This window comes from Hippopotamus amphibius, chromosome 7, assembly GCF_030028045.1.
Source record: "Hippopotamus amphibius kiboko isolate mHipAmp2 chromosome 7, mHipAmp2.hap2, whole genome shotgun sequence".
In the NCBI taxonomy this organism is placed as follows: Eukaryota; Metazoa; Chordata; class Mammalia; order Artiodactyla; family Hippopotamidae; genus Hippopotamus; species Hippopotamus amphibius.
In genome coordinates, this window is record NC_080192.1 from 122,614,113 (window position 1) to 122,635,056 (window position 20,944).

The 20,944-nt window shown below is 40.1% G+C and overlaps 1 protein-coding gene across 5 annotated transcripts in view; it reads right to left on the reverse strand.

The window, feature by feature from the left end:
- The window catches only part of LTBP1 (latent transforming growth factor beta binding protein 1), a 395,008-nt gene that overhangs the window by 177,334 nt on the left and 196,730 nt on the right, over nucleotides 1–20,944 (reverse strand). For all 5 annotated transcript variants that reach the window (XM_057741529.1, XM_057741528.1, XM_057741530.1 and 2 more), the window contains 2 exons: nucleotides 8,684–8,908; nucleotides 7,240–7,514 (listed from right to left, as the gene is read on the reverse strand). In XM_057741529.1, coding sequence (XP_057597512.1) covers nucleotides 7,240–7,514; nucleotides 8,684–8,908 — 500 coding nt within the window. The remainder of the gene's footprint in view (nucleotides 1–7,239; nucleotides 7,515–8,683; nucleotides 8,909–20,944) is intronic.

A 20,944-nucleotide genomic window follows, 5' to 3' on the forward strand; every position in this document is an offset into this window, starting at 1 on the left:
CTCATCACTGCCCAGCAGCCCCTCTGCAAGAAGGCCACGTTCACCCAGGAGGGCCTCGACCCCAAGAGCATGTGGCCGAAGAGAAGAGGGACACATACACACCTGTACCCGCGGCTGACCCAGCCTGACTGACTCAGTTCTCCTTCCCACATAAGAGATAACACAGAAGTAAGACGCCAAGAGCCTTCAGTAAAATGTTTTATAGTTATTCTTTCTTTAGACTTCTTATCTATGTATGTAGTTTATGGACTCAATTTAGGGAATTAACCAGTGTAAAATGTTACAACCATTCTGGCATTATACCCCATCAGGATAAAATTAGTATTTCATCATAGCTTCAGGCCTCACTCAAGTAATGCTCAACATCAGGGCAGAGGAGAGTCTGAGGAAACCAAAGAAGAGGTTTCTAAGCAGAACTTCACGTCCTAGCTCCCTTCACTGAGCACTAAATTCCTTTTCCATCACTGAGAAGAGATTTGGAAAGTCTGCAGCCCATCTCTACATCTACATCTCTACTTATCCACCTCTGTTTTTTCTGCCATGTTGAATTGACAGGCATCTGTTTCCCTATTTTCTCATTGGCTTCTGGGTGGTGGAAACCAGGAAATATTTTTCTTCAAAGTCCTGGGCTAGAAGCACTGAGACTTTTTTAAAAAGTACTTTCAGCCATGTAGTTAAGATAGTTTTCCACTTCAGTGAGCTCATGCTTTCCTGTTAATTTCTCCATGATGCTTATTTTTAAAAAGTGTCTTTTAACAAAAGCAAAATGCATCTGTTTGGCCCTTCAGAAGTAAATAAGTGTGTGTGTGTGTTAGTTTCAGTGTTAAGGTTTAGAGCTTGAGGATGTTATTGAATTTATCTGCCAAAAGAGACCAATCTCTAATTAGAGAATCTTTTTCTCCAATGGTCCACTCTCTATTTTTCCTGTCCAAAAAGAATAGTTGGAACAACTTCTGGAACCTCTAAGAGGATCGTAAACTACTGTCATGTCACTTTAACTCAATGTTTGCCCCAGGGCTTATTATTTATATGACCAGTAATTAAAGGAAAGAAAGGTTTTTCCAACGATATCAGGATTTCACATCAGGAAGTGGTCCTTCGGAAGTGACAGAGTAGCGTTGACACATATACAATACCAAATGTAAAATGGATAGCTAGTGGGAAGCTGCTGCATAACACAAGGAGATCAACTCAATGCCTTGTGATGACCTACAGAGGTGGAATAGAGAGGGTGGGAGGGAGGCTCAAGAGGGAGGGGATTTGACAATACATGTATACATATAGCTAATTCACTTTGCTGTACAGCAGAAACTAACACAGCATTGTAAAGCAATTATACTTCAATAAAGATGTGAAAAAAAAGTGGTCCTTTTCTTCCTAATCCACATAAAGTGTTTTCTTCTATAGAATATCTATTAGAGAATTTAATCTTAGAGTTTTTCTTATCGTTTTTTAAATTAAACTTTTTTTTTAACTGAATTACAGTTGTACAACACTATAGAAGTTACAGATATACAATATAGTGATTCACAATTTTTCAATTTTATACTCCATTTATAGTTATTGTAAAATATTGGCTATATTTACCATGTTGTACAATATATCCTTATAGCTTATCTGACACCTTACAGTTTGTACATCTTGTACCTGTGGGGTTTTTTTTAACCATTATGGGGATTTTGTGGTTGCCAACTACAAGTGGGTTTGTGTGTCATTTGATTATTTTTGTGCTAGAGTGCTGTACTAAAAATATCTCTCTCTTCTGTTTACATCTACTTCAGGTTTTCTAGTATTTCTGTTCTTACTTAACTCAGGTATTTATACATGGAATTTGCTGCTCTTTTGGCACTTGCAATAGGAAAGTCTTGAGGCACTTGAATTTCTGCCTCATCTTGTAATGCCTGTCTAATTAAGAGGCATGTCCCCTCAACGAACAAAAAGCACATGATTTCACAAGGCGGCAATGGCACACCCAGCATGGAAGCTGGACTCTGAACCCTACATCTCACACAAGGTCTTTTCACACCATCTGGCCTCATTAGGTCACTATAAATGTTTATTTCCAGTAATTGGGCAATAAATAAAACATGTTTGAAACAACTAAAAACTCAGATGCCAAATAAGTCTCAAATTTAGTAACTGTTAAGAGAACCAGTTTAAAATAAAGGACACCCTTGCACAATGGAAAAAATGTACACACTCAATGACCCTGTGGTGCAAAAACAGACTTGAGGGGTATTTTTTTGAAATTCGGCCTCTCCTTAGAGATGAAAACTTGCCTGGAAATGTTGAAGTAAGCACATGAAAACATGAGATTATCCTGAAAGTAGTTGGTAATTATAACCCCTAGAAATGTAATTCTAATTTGATCTATGCATTGAGCAAAATCTCAGAAATGTTTTCAAATGCATATGGAGTACCAATGCTTACTGCAGGCACCACAGATACCTATCTCAACCAAAATTATGACTTTTCAACTACTTCAAACTTGATTTACATTCAAGAAACCAATTCCTCTTAGCCAGTCTGTATGTTTTATTAATTTCTATTCTTTTAATACTTTAAAGCAAATTTAGTGATGCCTGTACCTAGCCTGATTCACACAGAAATCAACAGTTTATATAATCTTAAGAACAGGAAATTTTTTTTAGGACTCTGAAAGATGAAACATTACTTTCTACGATAGGAAAGGTATTTCCCCTGTCATTGACACTCTCCAGCAAGGTGAAAAACATTTTAGGTATTTCCAATCCCATTATTCCTCCTTGTTCCACTTTATAATCCAAGCCAAAACAAATCTCTGTTCTTACTACTTTAACTCTCATCACTAAGTCTAGTCACTGACCACTGAATCTTCTCCATTAATCCTCTCTCACTTCATCTCTAAAACAGCACTGGATTCCCTGATTGATATTCAAGAATACCTGATTCTTGATATCAATCAAAGATGGAACTGGTTAAAACAAAGATGTGGCTACTCTACCTCACAATCCTCCCCTCCAAGGGTCAGTTAATCAATCAGAGAGCGCATTTATCTGATTTCTGAAGCCGGGAAGTTCAGAATAGTCCAACTCATCACCATCTTTTTCTTCACAACAGCCCATAATCAAATCCTGATGCTGGAATCTTTACAAAAGCTTCTGCACTCATCTCTTCATTTTCAACTTTGCTTCTTAGATTGGACCCTGATTATTTCACAACTGCACCAAGGCCAACTTCTCTTCCCTGGCCTCCTCATGCCTACCATCCCCACATCCACCCCCATTTCATTCAAAAGTTGAAACTTTCAAAAATTTTCTAAAAGTTCATTAAATGTATTAAACTTAGAGCTTTTAAGTTCATTTTAAAATTATATTATTCTAAGTCTAGGAAATGTTCACATTTTCCTTCTTTTGCGCCTAAGGAATTTTCAAATATGTTGAGATAATTCAAAGAACAACACAGTGATCACTAGCATTCCCACCTCTCAGAGTCAACAACTGTTACAATTTTGCCATATTTGTGTATAAAAGGCATTTGAAAGTAGTAAATTATACGCAACATGACATTCTTCACTCAAGATAACGACACTGCCCTACATACCAATAATACCATTATCACACCTAAGAAAATAATAGTTCCAAAATACCATCTAATATCCCGCCCATATTTAAACTTCCTCAATTGTTCTTCAAATGTCTTTCAGAGCTGGGTTTGTTTTTTTTTTTTAAAACCAAGATATGATTAAGCCTCATACATTATATGTGCTGTTGTCTCCCCTTAGTCTCTTATTGGGGAAGTCAATCTATATTTTTTAATTAAATGAAGAAACCAAGCAATAATATCCTATCTTATCAATCTTTCTGATGTGAGGAAGTGTGATAGTTTTGGCTTGTTTCTTCACCCTCAGTACTCCCTATGAGCTGGAGGTTAGGTGTAAAGTATTGATTAGATTCAGCTTATACATTTTTGGCAAGAATGCTTTTAAGGTGTTGCTGTAGACTTCATACTGTATCCAATCAGGAGGCACATATTGTCATTTGTCCCCCTTTTAATGATTCTGAGTTTGATCACCTGATCAAGAGAGCATCACGCTATTTTTACCTTGACACCAAGTCATTTATTTTGCCCTAAGCCTCAGGTTTAAAAGGTTTCATATCTGTGCCATCGCCTACCAGGAACTCTAAACTAGTTTACTTCTCTGGTCTCTTCTGACACCTCTTCTTTACCTGTTTCTTGCAGTGTTCTCTCTCCTCTGTTTAACTTCTCCCCCTCTTCTCTGTGAGCTTAACTTCCTAACCAATCATCCATTTTCCTCCACTATAAAAGCAGTTCCTGAAATTCTATTCTATGAAGCCCCCATTAATTTAAATACATGCTGGGTTTTCAACCTCGAGTTTACTGCCTCATTTTTAGAAAGTGACACAGAAACAAGTGCTATTTCTACCAAATTTGTTTTGTATATGACCTCTAATGGTAATACATAAACACAGGTGCTTGCCAATGACTATGACATTAAGGTCTCAGTAGTTGCAATCTGCATCTAATAAGAGTTTTCCCAGTAAGCAAAGCACTAGTGAGTATTTATGTAGTTGTTTCTGCCATTCATTTAAAATCCACCTGTACCTCCCTCTACAGCTATGTTTGCAAACCAACCACAGCAAGAAAGTATAAATATTTTCAAACATCTTTTTAAGATACATCTTATATACTATTGACTATTTGCCAATAATTTTTTTTAATGCCTGGATCATCCTAATTGCACAAATTGGACAAACACAGGTATTCTGCAACATTTCTCACCAATAGGAAAACAAGTGTATTCTGAGAATGTTTTCTCAAAACAGGTCTTATTTTGAAGCTGTGGATTAGGGACTACACATGCAAAGTGAATTAAGAACTGACATCACTGTCTGGATCACTCAGACCAAAAGTCAGAGAATTATCCAGATAAGGCAAAAAAGCGTTCCACCGAGTTTGAATTACTTGGGTAACTCCACCAACTATCCAATTTGTGTGGATTGTATAGTTCAGCTTAGGCCTCAGAGTAAACTGTTTATATTCCTTCTGGTTAGCAGTCATCTGCCTACTATTACACGTACAAGAATAACAAGTCTGTTGACATCACATTTTCTTGCTTTTTACCATCTGTGTTCCAACTTGGAAATGAGAGAGAAAGATACAGGGCAAAGAATTTTAAAAGGACCTGCTTTTTTCCTTTCTCATGACCAACCTAAGCTGAAATGACTAAACAATGCAAATGGCACCAAATTCATCCTCCTTCTCCAAGGCTTGTCTGGGGCAAACCGTGCAGCATTTGAGGTTTACTTCAGCCCCACTGCCGCTATAAAAAATTGCCCTTAACACAGAAATCCAGGCTTTACGTGTAAGCTAAATGTAAATTGATGACATTCCTTCTCCAAAAAGCACGTGTTTAAACTTGGTCTTCAATTGAGAAAGGAAAAGGTTCCCCTTCAGTAGGCATTTCAGGCATCTGCAGGCAGACCAAGGTTGCATCAGGGATCAAGCCTTCCCTGTCTTACTGAAGTTACATGACATAAGCTATCACTGCTCGATTTTTACATTTGACTATCACTAGGTCAGCATCTTCTAAGCTAATATTTGCATAGTTCTGTTAACATCTGCAGAGCATGTTACATTACCTTGCCTAATCTGGACAAAGCCCTATATTCTTGTCCCCACTTTACAAATAAGGAAGCTGGTTCCCTGCCACCAAGTGCTGAGCCCATGGCTCTAACGAAGGTCTTATAACTCCATGTGGCTGTTCTTTCCATTCTGGTCTACAAACCAATTTTGCCTCTTTGCCCAGAAGAAAGGGGATGACCCAACCATGGACTTGCCCAGCACCTAAAAGTGTTCGCCAGGTTTCAAAAGCAAGAATGATTGATTTTACTACCAACAGATATTTCACACACACTACTTTCTGAATATTCAGGCAACAGCACGAAAAATAAATACATCTCACCTGTTCTTCTCACAGGGGGTTCAAGCCATAATCAGGTGACAGGAGAAGAATCACAGGACAAAGCTATGTCATTATCACAAAATTCCAAAGCAGGAAGCACCAAGTAACTGGGATAGAGGAACCAGTAATTTTATGTTGCTTTTACTATGCAAATGCAATGATGAGTTTTAAAGAAAAGGCAGCCTCTCTTTCACTTTATGATATATAGACCTAAAGTTACACATAATTCCAATGATATTTAAAATGCACTTCAGGACTTCCCTGGTGGCACAGTGGTTAAGAATCCACCTAGCAATGCAGGGGACACACGTTCGGTCCCTGGTCCAGGAAGATTCCACACACTGTGAAGCAACTAAGCCCGTGCACCACAACTACTAAGCCTGTGCTCTAGAGCCTGCAAGTCACAACTACTGAGCCCATGTGCCACAACTACTGAAGCCCACACACCATGCTCTGCAACAAGAGAAGCCACCACACTGAGAAGCCCATGCACTGCAATGAAGAATAGTCCCTGCTCTCCACAGCTAGAGAAAGCCTGCGCAGCAACGAAGACCCAACTAGCCAAAAATAAATAAATAAAATACGTACATACATACATACATAAATAAACCATAAAAAAGTTATAAAAATGAAAGAAATAAAATGCACTTCAAACAATTTGTGAATTGTCATTCTAGTTATAAATTTTTATAAGAAAATAAATGACAAATTATTGTTGTATGATGGGTTCAAAACTTGACTGTAGCCACTAATCGGCAAACTATTGCAAAAAAGCATGAATATTTTCAAACATCTTTGCAGAGTATATCTCATGTACCGTGTGTCATGCCTGATACATGTTTTATACATATCACCATGACTGAAAAAAGACCAATGGGTAATCACGGACTTCTGGCAGCATTTCTGGAAGTTCAATACATACAATAATCTTAAAGATCTTACAGAAGCTTCCAAATATCTTACAATGCTTACAATTATCTTGCATATCAGGAGTTGGCAAACTTTTCCTGTAAAGGGCTTTGCAGACCATATTTTAGGCATTTCAGATCATATGACCTCATTGAAAGTACACAATCCTTCTGTCAATAGCATGAAAGTGGACATAGTATGTAAATGACAGGTGTGGCTGTGTCCAATAAAGCTTAATTTACAGTAACAGGTCCACAGGTCAGTTTGCCAACCCCTTCTACAAAAAACTTATTTTTACCAAGTCTGTCTTTCCCACTAAAATGAGACTAGACACATCCTAAAACGGGCTGGGCAGTGCTGCTCACCTGCGACCCAATGGTCTCCTGGAAGCAGCGGCCAAGCTGCGTCTTAGCAGCCACTGGGTACACGTGAGGGATGACTTGCTGGTGTGAGTACGAGGAATGGACCGTCTGGCTCTTCTGGACAGGAAGCCCTTGGTAAGAGACTTGGGACTGGCCCGGTTGAGCTTCTTTTACCTTCTGGCCTGTTGGGGCATCAACTCTTGAAACCTGATGTATCTGGACTGAGGCCTCAGGAGGGTGCTTCACATGGATATTGACTATGTTAGGAGGAAATTTCACTAAAACAGATGGGGAGGAAAACTTATCAGTCATAAAAAATTAACATGCACGTAAGGATGAAAATAAATTTTCATGCTAGTCAGCATGAAATGAAATTTTATACACACACACATACTTAAGTACACATATATATTATACATAGGATAAATGATACATTTATAGTGTATCTATTTTTGCTGCACAGCCATCAAAACTCTTGAGAGTAAAGGGGGACACTCAAAAATTAAACCTGAATTTATATACTTTAAAGAATAAAACTGCTTTTACAAAGAGAAATTTAAACCTCTCACAGTAACAGATCCACGAGACAAAAATTTTTTTCAGAAGAGTCATAAAGCTATGAAATTGGTGCTACTTGTGGTCATGCATTTTATCAAACAAGAGTAACAAAGATTCAAGGGTTTAGTTATTTTTGAATTTCTCACAAAGCTTCCATCTTAGCGACTGTAGGATTTAAATACAATTTCACAAAGCATAGTACTCTTACCCTTAAACCTGGTGTGTACCTACTTCTGTGCTTCTCGTGACACACACAAAATACCAAAGCGGGATATTTTATATCTGTATTTTCTTTCTCTGTAGTTTTCACACAGAATTTCATCTTCTGATGCTAAGATTCAGATTTTAAAGAATAAGATCCAGTAACACTTCTCTGACCCCCTTTTTTTAAATTGTGCATATGTAAAAGGTGCCAGGTTGAAAAGAATGAATTAGTCATAGAATTTCTTAGCTCCAAGTGACCTAGTTTACCTTCCTCTACAGATGGATAAACTGAAGCCCAGGGAGGTTATAGACTGTTTAGAACTAAAACCAAGCGCTCTTTGACTACAAAATAGGCTTGACATTCACCAGCAGGTATTGTGTGATCTACTGGTTTATTAATACCATAAGGGCCATAACACCATCTTGCTCATCATTCCATTTCCCAGGCCCTGCCAGAAGAGTGCCATGTACGTTTATTAACTCTTGGTCCTGGGTCACCAGAGAAAGATGGGCTCCATTGTCTTATTTCCTAGACACCATTCTCTACAGCCTGGAAAGCACAGTCGCCATATACCTAGGCCCATATTCTGTTCCAATACCAGCCCTGCAGACCCTTGGCTTCTGTGTGGCGTTGGCATGTTAACAGAGTTCTGACGAATGGGCAAAATCGAAATAATCAGCTTACCTTTGACTCCTTGCTGGCTGGTCATGGTCAGAGGCAAAGTATGTGTAGAGTGGACAACGTGCATTCCCAACGCCTTGCCTGACTGCTGGGAGTGCTGATAAAGTTTAGGCACGCTGGCACCATGCACCGGGATCTGACAGAGCTTCCCTGTGAAGTTGGGAGGGCACTGGCACTTGTCCCTTGAGCTACACTGCCCTCCATTCATACATGGAAGATGGCAAATTACTGTAAGGGAAATGAGAATACGTGGAGAGCTGATTAGTTCCTCAAATGCTAGGTAACAATCAACCAACAAAACTCCCCCAAATCTCAGCCATCATATTCCTGATGACTTTAGGAACGGTAAACAAAGAAGTATCTACACTATGACAAAAACACTTCCCATTTTTTTTTGTACTATCTTTTTCTTTCCACTTTAAGTCATTTAGCTCTCCAATTGCTTGTGGTTGTTCACCCACAATGGTGGAAAGAATTCATGGGGAAAATATGCATATATATAAGTACATATAAAGTAGCCACTCAGGATCTCTCTTGCATTTCATAATTACTTTGTTTCCCTATTTAATTACTAGTTTATTTACTGTCTCCCTAGATTATAAACTCCTTGGGGGAAAGGAATATGATTGGTTTAATGACCTTTATATCCTCAGCACCTAGAATAACGCCTGGCATACGGTGGACATTAAACATTTCCCCAAAGAATCAACAAATGAGAATGCTAAAAATATCTGTGGAGAATTTTCTCTGCCTAAGACCCTGAACTAAGTGCTATCCAGAATAAGGGAGTAGAATAGTTTGAATCCTATTTCACAGGAATTTGCAATCTCATTGGGATAACAAGACCACAGTGAAAGCTACAAGTAGCAGAGTGATTAATAGTTGGGAATTTAATTTATTTGGAATACCAAAAGATAAAAGGACATGTTTGGGTGAAAAATTTTAAAAGGAGTTTTAATTTCTGGCTAAATTCAGCTTAAGGCCAAGCTCTTTATCACTAATGAATTCTTCCTATTAGCCCTTAAACTGATCAGATTTCCAGCAGCTTAAAAAATAGTCCCTCAACTCCATTTTCTTCCAGTTTCTGTTTCATTCCTCTCCCTCCATGACCAAGCTTTCCAAAAGAACTGTCTGCTCACTTCTTCGCTCCCTACCAGCAAGCCTGGGCCAGGCTGTGTTTCCCTTTCCCCACACCTCCCCTATGCTGAAGCTCCTCTTACTCAGGTCACTAATGGTCTCCGCGTTGGATGGATTTCAGTCTTCCCTTGGCTTCTGTGACATCTCAAGCCATCTAGTTTGCTCTTTCCTCTTTGTGCACTGTATCTTAATGGTCTCTGCAGACTCCACTTTGTACGTATCCTTTAAACACTGATATGCTTCAAGATTTGATCTTAAAATCTTCTGCTTTACTAAACCTACAGACTCTTGATTTCATCCTATCGTATGATGATGTCACCCAAAACTGTATGTCTTAGCCAAAGCTTTCTGCTATACTCCATGCTGTCTACTACTCTTTCTTTCCTGTAGATCTTCTACAGGCATCTCAAACTTACAATGTCCCAAATGGAACTTGATCATCTTCCCCCTAACATCTTCATTCACTGAGGAACTCTTAACAGAAACCTGAGGTCTGCTCTATCCTTTCACCCACCCAAACATCCAGTCCTCCAGGTCCTGCCTTCTAAACATTCATCAAATATGCCCACATCTTTCTTATCATAGGGTCTCTGTTTTCTCTGAAATCTCATTCCCTACAATCCAGATACACTGAACTTGATTCGGTTCCTAAGTGGAAAGGGCCCTCTCACCTCTCCTCAAGCTTTATCTACCCTGAGTCCTTGGCCTGGAACACTCTTTCCATTTGGCCCCCCTCACCTACCTAACTCCTACTCACCTTTTAGACCCTGCTTAAACCTCACTTCCCTGGAAGCATTTCCAATGGCCCCTCATCTAGGTTTGGTGCTTCTCCTCTGTGCTTCCGTGGGCTCCCATTCACTGCTCATCATGCCGCCTGGCTTACTGCATTACAACTGTCTGAGTACTTTTCTGTACGCCTCCTTCGACTAGAGCTCTGTGAGGTCTGGGACTTTAATGTTTTACCTCTAGCGTGTAGCTCAGCTTTTAGAAAAAATGCTGCAGCTCAAAAAAAAAAAAAACCACTAGATGAAAAATGAACAGATTTATGGCTACCACTTTGTCAAATACCATTCTAGGTACTGCAGAAGAAAGTAAAAGCTAACTGGCACTATTAGGTAATACATGATAACTAAAAATACTGATCAGCAAATAAGTAACATTGGAAAAATATAAAATGCAAATTCTGTGGAACTTCAGTGAAAACTCACTTCTGGGGAGTCAAAATAGACTTTACAGGAGAGATCATTTGAGATAAGTCTTTGAAGCCGGGTAGGATTCATAAAAACAGAAAGGATTGCATTCTAGGAGGATAGTATGTAAAAAATGGGGGGGCGGATAGGCATATTTGGGAGATAATGAGAAAGCCTGTCTTGTTGAAACCCCAGATTCCTGAGGGGAAGGGTCAGGTGATAAACTGGGAGATGCAGGCTTAAGTCAGATAATGGATAAAGGCCTGATAAGAAGTTTGGATTTTATTTTGTAATTTTGAAGACTCCAAGGAGAGAATTTTGCAGGAAGTTTACTCTTGTGATGGCATATGGCATTAGCTGAAAAGGACTGACCTAGACGTCAGATAGGAGACTCCTAAAATAACTGAAAGACAAGTTGAAAAATCCATGGATTAGAATGATGGCAACAAGAATTAAAAGAAACATGAAGTAATAGCATGATAGACAGGCGATAAGTACAACATGGAGATAGGACACAGGAAATAAGCAGCAGGCCAAAGAAGAAGGAAGACAGTGAAGGAGAAAAGAAAGAGCTGGAAAAAATGACCAAAGTGACCACCTAGAACTATGATGAAGTCAAAACTGCCCATGCTGGTAGGGTCTGGAATATGTGTCCTCCAGTGTCTGAGCTACAAGGAGGTGCTGGGTAAGAAGAAGAGTCAAAGCTGACTCTGAGGCTGAGTCGAAGACTTCGTAGCTCCCAGTTCAATTCTGAACTGAATTTCTAAATGACAACTTGGCTACACTGGATGGGATTAATGTGTAATGGGCAAGGATACAGGGAGCCTGGCCAAGATTTTAAAATACTACAAATAATTTATAACTGGAATACAAGCACTCCTCACTTTGTATGGTTCCAATATGCATGAATTTCAGTTAACACAGTTTGGTTAAATAACAATAGTCCTCCAGCAACATGGTTCAAACTTCATTTGCCACAATATTAACTAGGTAATTGCATAAAGTACAAACTTCACTGCTAGCTCTTTGGTCCACAAACCACTACATAAATAAGAGATGTGTGTCATGATCAGTAACCAATCATGTCACTTCCCTCAGAGTCTATTGGTGATCAATCCCAGCATATCTCTTATTCATTTCAGGCACAGACAGCAAAGGCGGTAATTGTGTTGCCTCCTCACTTCACACTGATAAACTTACATGACATTTTACAGAAGCATATAATCAAAAGGGTCAACAACAACAACAACAACAAATGTGGCAAAGAAATGAAAGTGGTAACATTGGAAGTGAAATCGGAAAGTGGTTGTGATGTAGGATAGAGATGGTCCAAAGGAAATAACATTAAAGGAACTCACAGATATTCCACAGCTTTGAAAGTACAAAGGTAAGATGTTGGAACCTGATTCAAACTTGGAAAGTATAACAGCTCTCTAAAGAAGAGATACTCATTCTGCATCATAAAGTATATGAGTAGAAAGCAACAACGTTCAACCTACTCTTGTTAAGTTCTACTTGAAGCAACAAAACACTTTCTCAGCGTTTCCAACATTTTAAATTACAGAGCACTAGATAAACATCAGTTTTACTATTTTTTTCCTTTCCCTATACATACATCACCTACAGTTAAAAAAAAAATTGTAATGTTTCGACAAAAAAAATTTTTTAAGGTGATAAAACTAGTAATTTTCCCATTGATTATTAAGATAATTTTGCACAGTTACAGCCTGCATGGTAATTTTTATGGTCCTGCACCACCATGCAAAGAGGACTACCTATAACCTTTACTAAAATAATTTCACCTATGTTACCATCTTTTTTACAAGGAAGCTTTTATTTCTAGTATTAATAGCGGATTTTGAAATCTAACATAAACTTAATTAGCTTTGTATAAAACTATTTTTAAACCTCTGAGATAGCTTCCACACAAATGTTTCAAGAACTGTGCTAGTCTAAGTGGATACAGTAATAATCCCAGAACAGAATCCCAATAACCCTGTAACTTTCTGGTCACAAAGGAAACCGTTTCTGCTGACTTATTCCAACCAATAACAGGCCACTATTTATAACCATTTATGAATGAGAAATAAAATACCTATTCTCCTGTTCCAGTATTTTCACAAAATCTAAATTACAATATAAAGTTCTTTGCCTCAGCTCACTCACTGTGCATTGAGTTCTTTGTGGCAGGTGATCTTTTTAAAGCTAAATAGTCTTTTATGTCAAAGAAAACAAATTTAAAATCAACCTACAAAAGTTAAGGATTTAACTATGAATAGTTTCTTTCTGTTTCAAAAGTTCATGCCACTCTCAAAACATCGCCTGGTGATATATAGTCTGTGTGGCCAGTGTTCTATAAAACTTTCTCAACACGTGAAGAGGAAAAAGAATAAGTTATCCTTAAGGCTGGCTTGAGAAGCCTGTGGAATGCTGGTTGTAAGTCTAGCTGTGGTACATATATTTTAGAACATATAACTTGAAGGGGTAATGTAGAACACTGGCTGAGAAATTCCATAACCTTGTCAGCTTGACATCTTGCCGGCCATCACCATAATTCACTACATTGCATCCTATGGTCACCCGGGACCTACCACAAATAGCAAGAGGTATATGGGCCTTCAACCTCTATTCCAGTAAGTGTAATTTCGTGACAACCACTCCAAGTATCTCATGGTATGACTATAAAAGGTCACAATGAGCAAAAGGATGCAGGCTGGAAGAAAAACTTGGGGGGTTTAAATACGCCCAGCATTTCGGCGCATTCCACCATTCACGGTGGTCTATAAAACAACTTGCAGGACTCAAGAAACTGGGCTGACAGGATAACACTCACAGTCTATGCCACAAATTGGAACTTAGTTTAAATGAATAGGTACTGACTTGTATACAAATATGGGCAAACCAAATTTTCTACAGATTTGGGCTATAAAAAGCTAGACTCTCATTCTTCCCTGTTATCTTAGCTGACTATAAAAATATTTCAGCTGCTTGTCCCCGAAAGGCGCTCTAAGAATGTACTTGACTTTCCTACAGCAACACCCCAGTCCCCTCCACCCGCCCCCTCACTCTGTGTGCCAGCAGACTGTTTCAAGTTCTTGTGGCTAAGACAGAGCGGGGAAAACAAACCTCCATCTGAAGGAAAACCTCCATCTGTCATGTTACAGAAGACACACACATGATTTTGATTTGAATAGCTACTTCAACTTTCCCCCTTGTCTCTGAATAGGAGAATAATGTTCCCTTAAAGGCTTTCAGCATTTTGGTTGACGTCCCTTGTACGATGAAAAGAAAGCAATAATATTTTTAGAAAGTACAAGGTATCACTTTATTTCTCCCCTAAATATACCTACATCACCCTCTTTTTAAAGGATACCCTTAGATTCTATTCAGCCAGAAGGTAGGTTAATAATGTAGCTGTTTAAAGCTTTCAGATAACAAATATGTCAAATAATAATTAAATGCTGCAGGACTTCCTTGGTAGCACACTGGTTAAGAATCCGCCCACCAATGCAGGGGCCATGGGTTTGATCCCTGGCCCAGGAAGATCCCACATGCTACAGAGTAACTAAGCCCGTGCACCACAACCACTGAGCCTGTGCTCTAGAGCCCGGGAGCCACAACTACTGAGCTCATGTACCACAACTACTGAAGCCTGTGCACCTGGAGCCCATGCGCCTGAACAAGAGAAGCCACTGCAATGAGAAACCCACGCACCATAACAAAGAGTAGTCCCCGCTCTCCACAACTAGAGAAAGCCTGTACACAGCAACGAAGACCCAGCACAGCCAATAAATAAATAAATGAAAGAAAAAATAATAATTAAACACTGGAGCAAACCATTGCTCATTTTATAAACCTATCCCACTTTTTAAAAACCTGCATTCTTGCCTTTTAATTCAGTATGCATCACCCCCCAAAAATAAAATAAAATAAACAACTAAAGCTGAAAGCCAACATGGAGGTCACATTCCTCTGGAGCAAGGACAGAGGAACTGAGGAGGCCTCGTTCTACACATGAGCCAAGAAAAGACGTACAGAGATGAGTAGGCATTTACTAAAATCTAAGTCTGAGTTTTTTATTGAATGAAGAGATTTATCACTGGTGTGCTCCAAAACTGCTTACAGCCAGTTCTTGATTATCTGTCTGCTATCTTATACTGAGACCCAGACTGAGCCAAGAAAACATTTGAGATACAGGTTGTCTAGAACAACCTATCCAAGGAGGTGACATTTCACCTAAACCTAAAAGGAGAAGAATCCAGTGATATGAAAGTTGGCAGAAGAATGTTTGCAGAAGAAGAAATAACAGGAGCTAAGACCTTGAGGTGAGACATGGTTTAGAAAGGCCCAGAAACTGAAAGGAGGTTGATGTGGTGGGAATGTCAGAGGAAAAGAGAAAGTGAGAAAAGCTGGGTGGAGAGACAGAGGAGAGCCAAACTCCTGTTTCTTTCCACAAGGATATAGGGCAGCCTGTAAAAGCAGATACAGTAAAACAGGAAAAAAGTAAGTTAAAACACGGGACCAGGATAGATTATGAAGTACAGGAGACAGAACCAGAAGAGAGAGAACAAAGATAAGTAAGGGTAAGTAGAATCATCTATTGTGTACATGTGAAATGTGCACTGTAAACTTGGCTTTGAGTTCCTGGACCTCATTTTACGTTTTTGAATAACTATTTAGCCAGATTGAAGTTAAATTCTGTAAGGCTCAATTTAAGACTCAAACAGACAATGATTCTATTGATAAGAGGACTTTTAAAATTTCTTCATATTGATTACCTATGGCATGATAAGCGTAGTGGGCTGGATGGTGGTCTCCCAAAAGATATGCCCATGTCCTGTGAATGCCCAGAATCTGTGAATATTACCTCATGTGGTAGATGACTGAACACCACCTTACATGGCAAAACAAATGTGACTGGAAATCCTGAGAGGAGGCCCTTATCCTTGATTATACAGGTGACCTCTCATTTCAATGACAAGGTCCTTTTAAGAGTGAGGCCCAGGGAGGTTTGACCAAAGAAGAAGAGGCAATGACCAAGGAAGAGATCGCAATGATACAGCCAGAAGTCAAGGAACACCAATAGTCAGGAGACGTGGGAAGAGGCAAGGAAGGGACTCTCCTCTAGAGCCTCCACAGAGGGGAGCATGGCTTTGCCTACACCTTGATTTTGGCCTTCTGGTCTCTAGAACTGTGAGAGAACACATCTCTACTGCTTCAAGCAAAAAAATAAAAAATAAAAAAAGTAAGAGGATTGTTTACATGTACTGTGTGCTTCATAGTACACGTATCTTTTTTTTTTTTTTTTGGTTGTGTTGGATCTTCATAGAGAAAGCACCCGCAGGCTTTCTCCAGTTGCATCAAGTGGGGGCTACTCTTCATTGTGGTGCACGGGCTTCTCAGTGCAGTGGATTCTCTTGTTGCAGCGCACGGGCTCTAGGCCCACAGGCTTCAGTAGTTGCAGCATGCAGGCTCAGTAGTTGTGGTGCACGGGCTTAGCTGCTCCACAACATGTGGGATCTTCCCAGACCAGGGATCGAACCTGTTGTCCCCTGAATTGGCAGGCGGATTCTTAACCACTGCACCACAAGGGAAGTCCCATAGTACATGTAAAAGGAAAAAACAGAGTCCAAAGAAATCTTGGGGCAAAGGGAAAATGCTTCCATAAAAGCTAAAAATGCACCTACATACTCTTTCCAGCCACAGACAATCTCTTTGTTTTACCCGCTCTAGAAATTAAGACGACCATCCTCATCCCATCCCATCTATCAAATACTAAAGTACACTGGACTAGAATTAAAAGAAATGCACATTTCAACAAATGCAATATCTCAACCTTAATACAAACAAAAATCCCACGAATCTAATTTTTAATGCTGGTGCACATTAGCGAATGCTTGGATAGCATGTTCTGTTTATAATCCGGGAGATAGGAAGCCCTACCACCCACACACGCATCAGAGCTTCCAATCTGGGATGAGGCCATTCATCATCTCAGCTTTGTTTACAGCTTTCTGCTCATTGATCATCAACCTCACCATAGCTGTAGGCTACCTAATTTGACCTAGTTTTATACTTTGCATTACCTAAGGAGTTTGCTATATCAAACAAATCACAAGATTCCACTTTATATCCTTCATCCAGAGAAGCTCTCAGTAATTCCCAAACCCAGGGCTCTTTTACTGTTAGGAATAATACAGCAATATCTGCAAGCTGCAGAGTAAACACACCAAGCCCACACACCTTGGGATACCGGGGCAAATCATTTCACTTTGTGGATCACTGTGTCCTCCTCTGCAAAAGGGGGTGATCCAATGACACAATCCACAGGTTCTTTTTTCTTTTTTTTTAATTAATTAATTAATTTAATTTGTTTATGGGTTGCACTGGGTCTTTGTTGCTGCACACGGGCTTTCTCTAATTGTGGTGAGCGGGGGGCTACTCTTCATTGTGGTGCATGGGCTCCTCATTGCAGTGGCCTCTCTTGTTGCAGAGCATGAGCTCTAGGCATGTGGGCTTCAGCAGTTGCGGCAGACAGGCTCAATAGTTGTAGCTCATGGGCTCTAGAGCACAGGCTCAATAGTTGTGGTGCATGGGCTTAGTTGCTCCGCAGCATGTGGGATCTTCCCAGAGCAGGGATTGAACCCGTGTCCCCTGCACTGGCAGACAGATTCTTAACCACTGTGACACCTAGGAAGTCCCTACAGTTTCTTTTCTATTCCTGCAATTATGGTTCTCAAAACTCTAATCAAGTTAGTAAATAGAGAGAAATTCAGATTTCCTCATCTAATGTGACTGATATAAAATTTTTAAAAGGGACAAATACATGTCCAGCCATGTGTACTTTGTGTAGAAGGGACTGGGGTTATTCTGTTACATGGTATGCTTTGTTTTTATTTTAATGTATAATCAGACACTGATTCAAACATAAGTTGCCTACTTAGTGACAAAGTAGTTAATAAAATGCCCAAAGGTTTATGAAAAGCTGACTTCACTTGGGAGAATTATATAAACATAATTGGGGAAATGACAGTGCTGTGCACTAATGGACAGTGAGATAAGTTTCATAAAAATGATATGCTTCATCCCTAAAGACAATACCTTTTACAATGGTTTCACTGCAACTATCTTCAGGGACACAGTGTCATTTTAGCTACTGTAGTCAAGCATTTTCTTTAATATCATTGCAAAATGCTTTCTCAAAAACCAAGTAATACACTTAAGCTGTATACAATATTAAAAATAAGTTTAAAAAACATATTGCACCACTATAATTTGCAACCTTGGTCTAGAGACCAAGTTCATTCGCTCACCAACTTCATTAATATCTGCTTGTTATTTATTTATTCCTGAGGTTTCAAGATAGGATTAGAGATTAATCTAAATTTAGAATTTTAAAATATTTGCCAAGTCAAAACCTCAACATACACATCTAACTTCACAGCACAAAACTGCACTAAAATCTTGTGATATCATAGCCAGTCCAAATTCTTGCAGCCCTTTCAAGTCTGGTCTAAATACGGCCTCCAATAAAGAAACTTTCCTCCAAAGAAAGGAGGATGCTGAATAGGAAAAAATCCTAGAAGGATTTGCAAATTGGGGAGGGGAGAATCTAATATAATTTGTGTCATTTATCAATCTGCCTTGTATTACAATTATTTTTTGTTTCTCTTCCTCCTACTAGATTTTGAGTACGTTGGGAAAGAGGCCATGATGTTTTCATCTCTGCATCTCCCCCATATTTCATAGCACAGCATTTTGCAGACAAGAATTCAACATGCAAATGTTGCCGTTAATTCCCTAAAAATTCAAGATGGAAAAAAATGCAGCATTTACCTCTTGCAACACTCCTCGTTTTTTTCTGACACCACTTCACTTTAGCATACACACAGGTCTTCCTCGACTTATAAGGGGGTTATGTTCCAATAAACCCATCTTCAGTTGAGAATATCGAAAGCCAAAAATGCATTTAACACACCTAACCTACCTAGCTTAGCTTTGCCTACCCGAAACGTGCTTAGAACATTTACAGTTGGGCAACATCATCCAATGCAAAGGCTACTTTATAATAAAGTGCTGACTATCTCATGTAATTGAATACTGTACTGAAAGCGAAAAACAGAATGGTTGCATGGGTACAGAGAAGGGTTGTGCGTACCGTATACTGGTTGTTTACCCTCATGATGGGTGGCTACTGGGAGCTGCAGTGGCTGCTACTCCCCAGCCTCATGGAAGAGGACCCGACTACCCATCACGTGCCCAGAAAAAAAAAAATCAAAATTCAACACCCAAAGTACAGTTTCTACCAAATGCACATGGTCTCCACACCATCATAAAGTTGAGTCCAACCACTGTAAACTGGGGACCATCTGTACTAAAACAGCAGTCTTCAAACTATGCTCCGTAACACATTGCAGTTTCCACAGGGGTGCTGAAAAGGATCTGCTAAATAACCTAATTCAATCACCTTATCCTATAGACAAAGAGTGAGCTACAGAGATTTTTGTGTGCTTAGGATTCAGGGCCAGATTGGGACAGAAATGGGATTCGGGCCCAGGTTTCCTGAACCCTGGCCCAGTGCTCTTTTCCATATAGATCTTATGATGGAAGGACCAAGACGTGTCCCTCAAGTCCCCCCACACAGTCTTGTCCCAAGTCTTCCTTCTTCCACAGAAGCATTTTTCATAATTGGTTAGCAGGTGTGCTAACGCAGCAGTCCCCAACCCTTTTGGCATCAGGACCGGTTTCGCGGAAGACAATTTTTCCATGGACGGTGGCGGGGGGTGGGGGTGGGGATACGGTTCAGGCGGTAATGTGAGCGGTGGGGAGCGGCAGATGAAGCTTGGCGCACTCCGTCGTGGCTCACCTCCTGCTGTGCGGGGGTGGCGGGGCGGGGGCCCCCTGTGCTCATGGAACCCTAACTTACACGAAGGTGTGGTCAGTTGCAGATGAGGTATACTCATGAACTCCTCCAGGGGTCGGAACTCCTCCGAAACATATCTGGGCTTCTTTTTTTAAAAGAAGAAAGCATAGACCTCAGAGGGAGAATAGAAGCAGAGTCAAGAACAATGAAAAGAAAAAGGAACTGAACAACACTTGTTGGACAGCACAGACAGAGAACATTTCCATCACTGCAGAAAGTGTTATGGCGCTCTGCTGGTCTATCACCTGTCCCCTTCAGTTCCCGTGAGGTGAGAAGTAAAGGCCAGAAGCTCAAAAACGTGGTGTTGGCTCATTCAATGAAAACTCATTCTGTGTCTGCCATGGCCAAGCACTGTTCTAAGCCCTCAGCAAAAGTCGAGAAACAAAGCAAACCAAGACCCCTGCCCTCCTGGCTCTTACCCTCTGTCATCTCATTGTCTTTGTGACACTCTGGGCACGAGGAGAATCTTGGTTTGGGGCCCAAGAGCAGGACAGAGTTCAAGAAAGCGTTGTTCTCTCAGTTCTATAGGCTACCAAGTACCTCTCTGAGCATGAAAAGAGGTCGGGCAGGGCACAGAGCTGGGTGTTCTGGGGAAGGACCTTCCACAGGACAGGGCTAGGGCTCTCTCTCAGGACTCCATCTGCAGTGGCCCTGGAAAGGTCTGGATAGGAAACCTGGGTGGATGCCTTGTGGTTGACTGCAGCTCACCAGCACTGGGTGGGGAGTGGGGGAATACCCTTGCTGATCCTCAGGCACTCCTGCAAGGGGTGCAGTAGGGATGAAGTTTCTGTGTAAGAAGGCAAGAGTATGGGGCTAGCGTAACTTGGGTTTATCATTATATTATCTATACCCACAAACTGGTAACGCCTAGAGGGACATCCAGGTTACAGTCAGGATTGCCACAGTTCACATCTGCATTCTTTTGTCCCTATATAGCCATAATAGTGTCCCATGTTATAAACTGCTACAGAGCCTGAATAGCTACATAATATTCCATGAAGTTGACAGATGGCA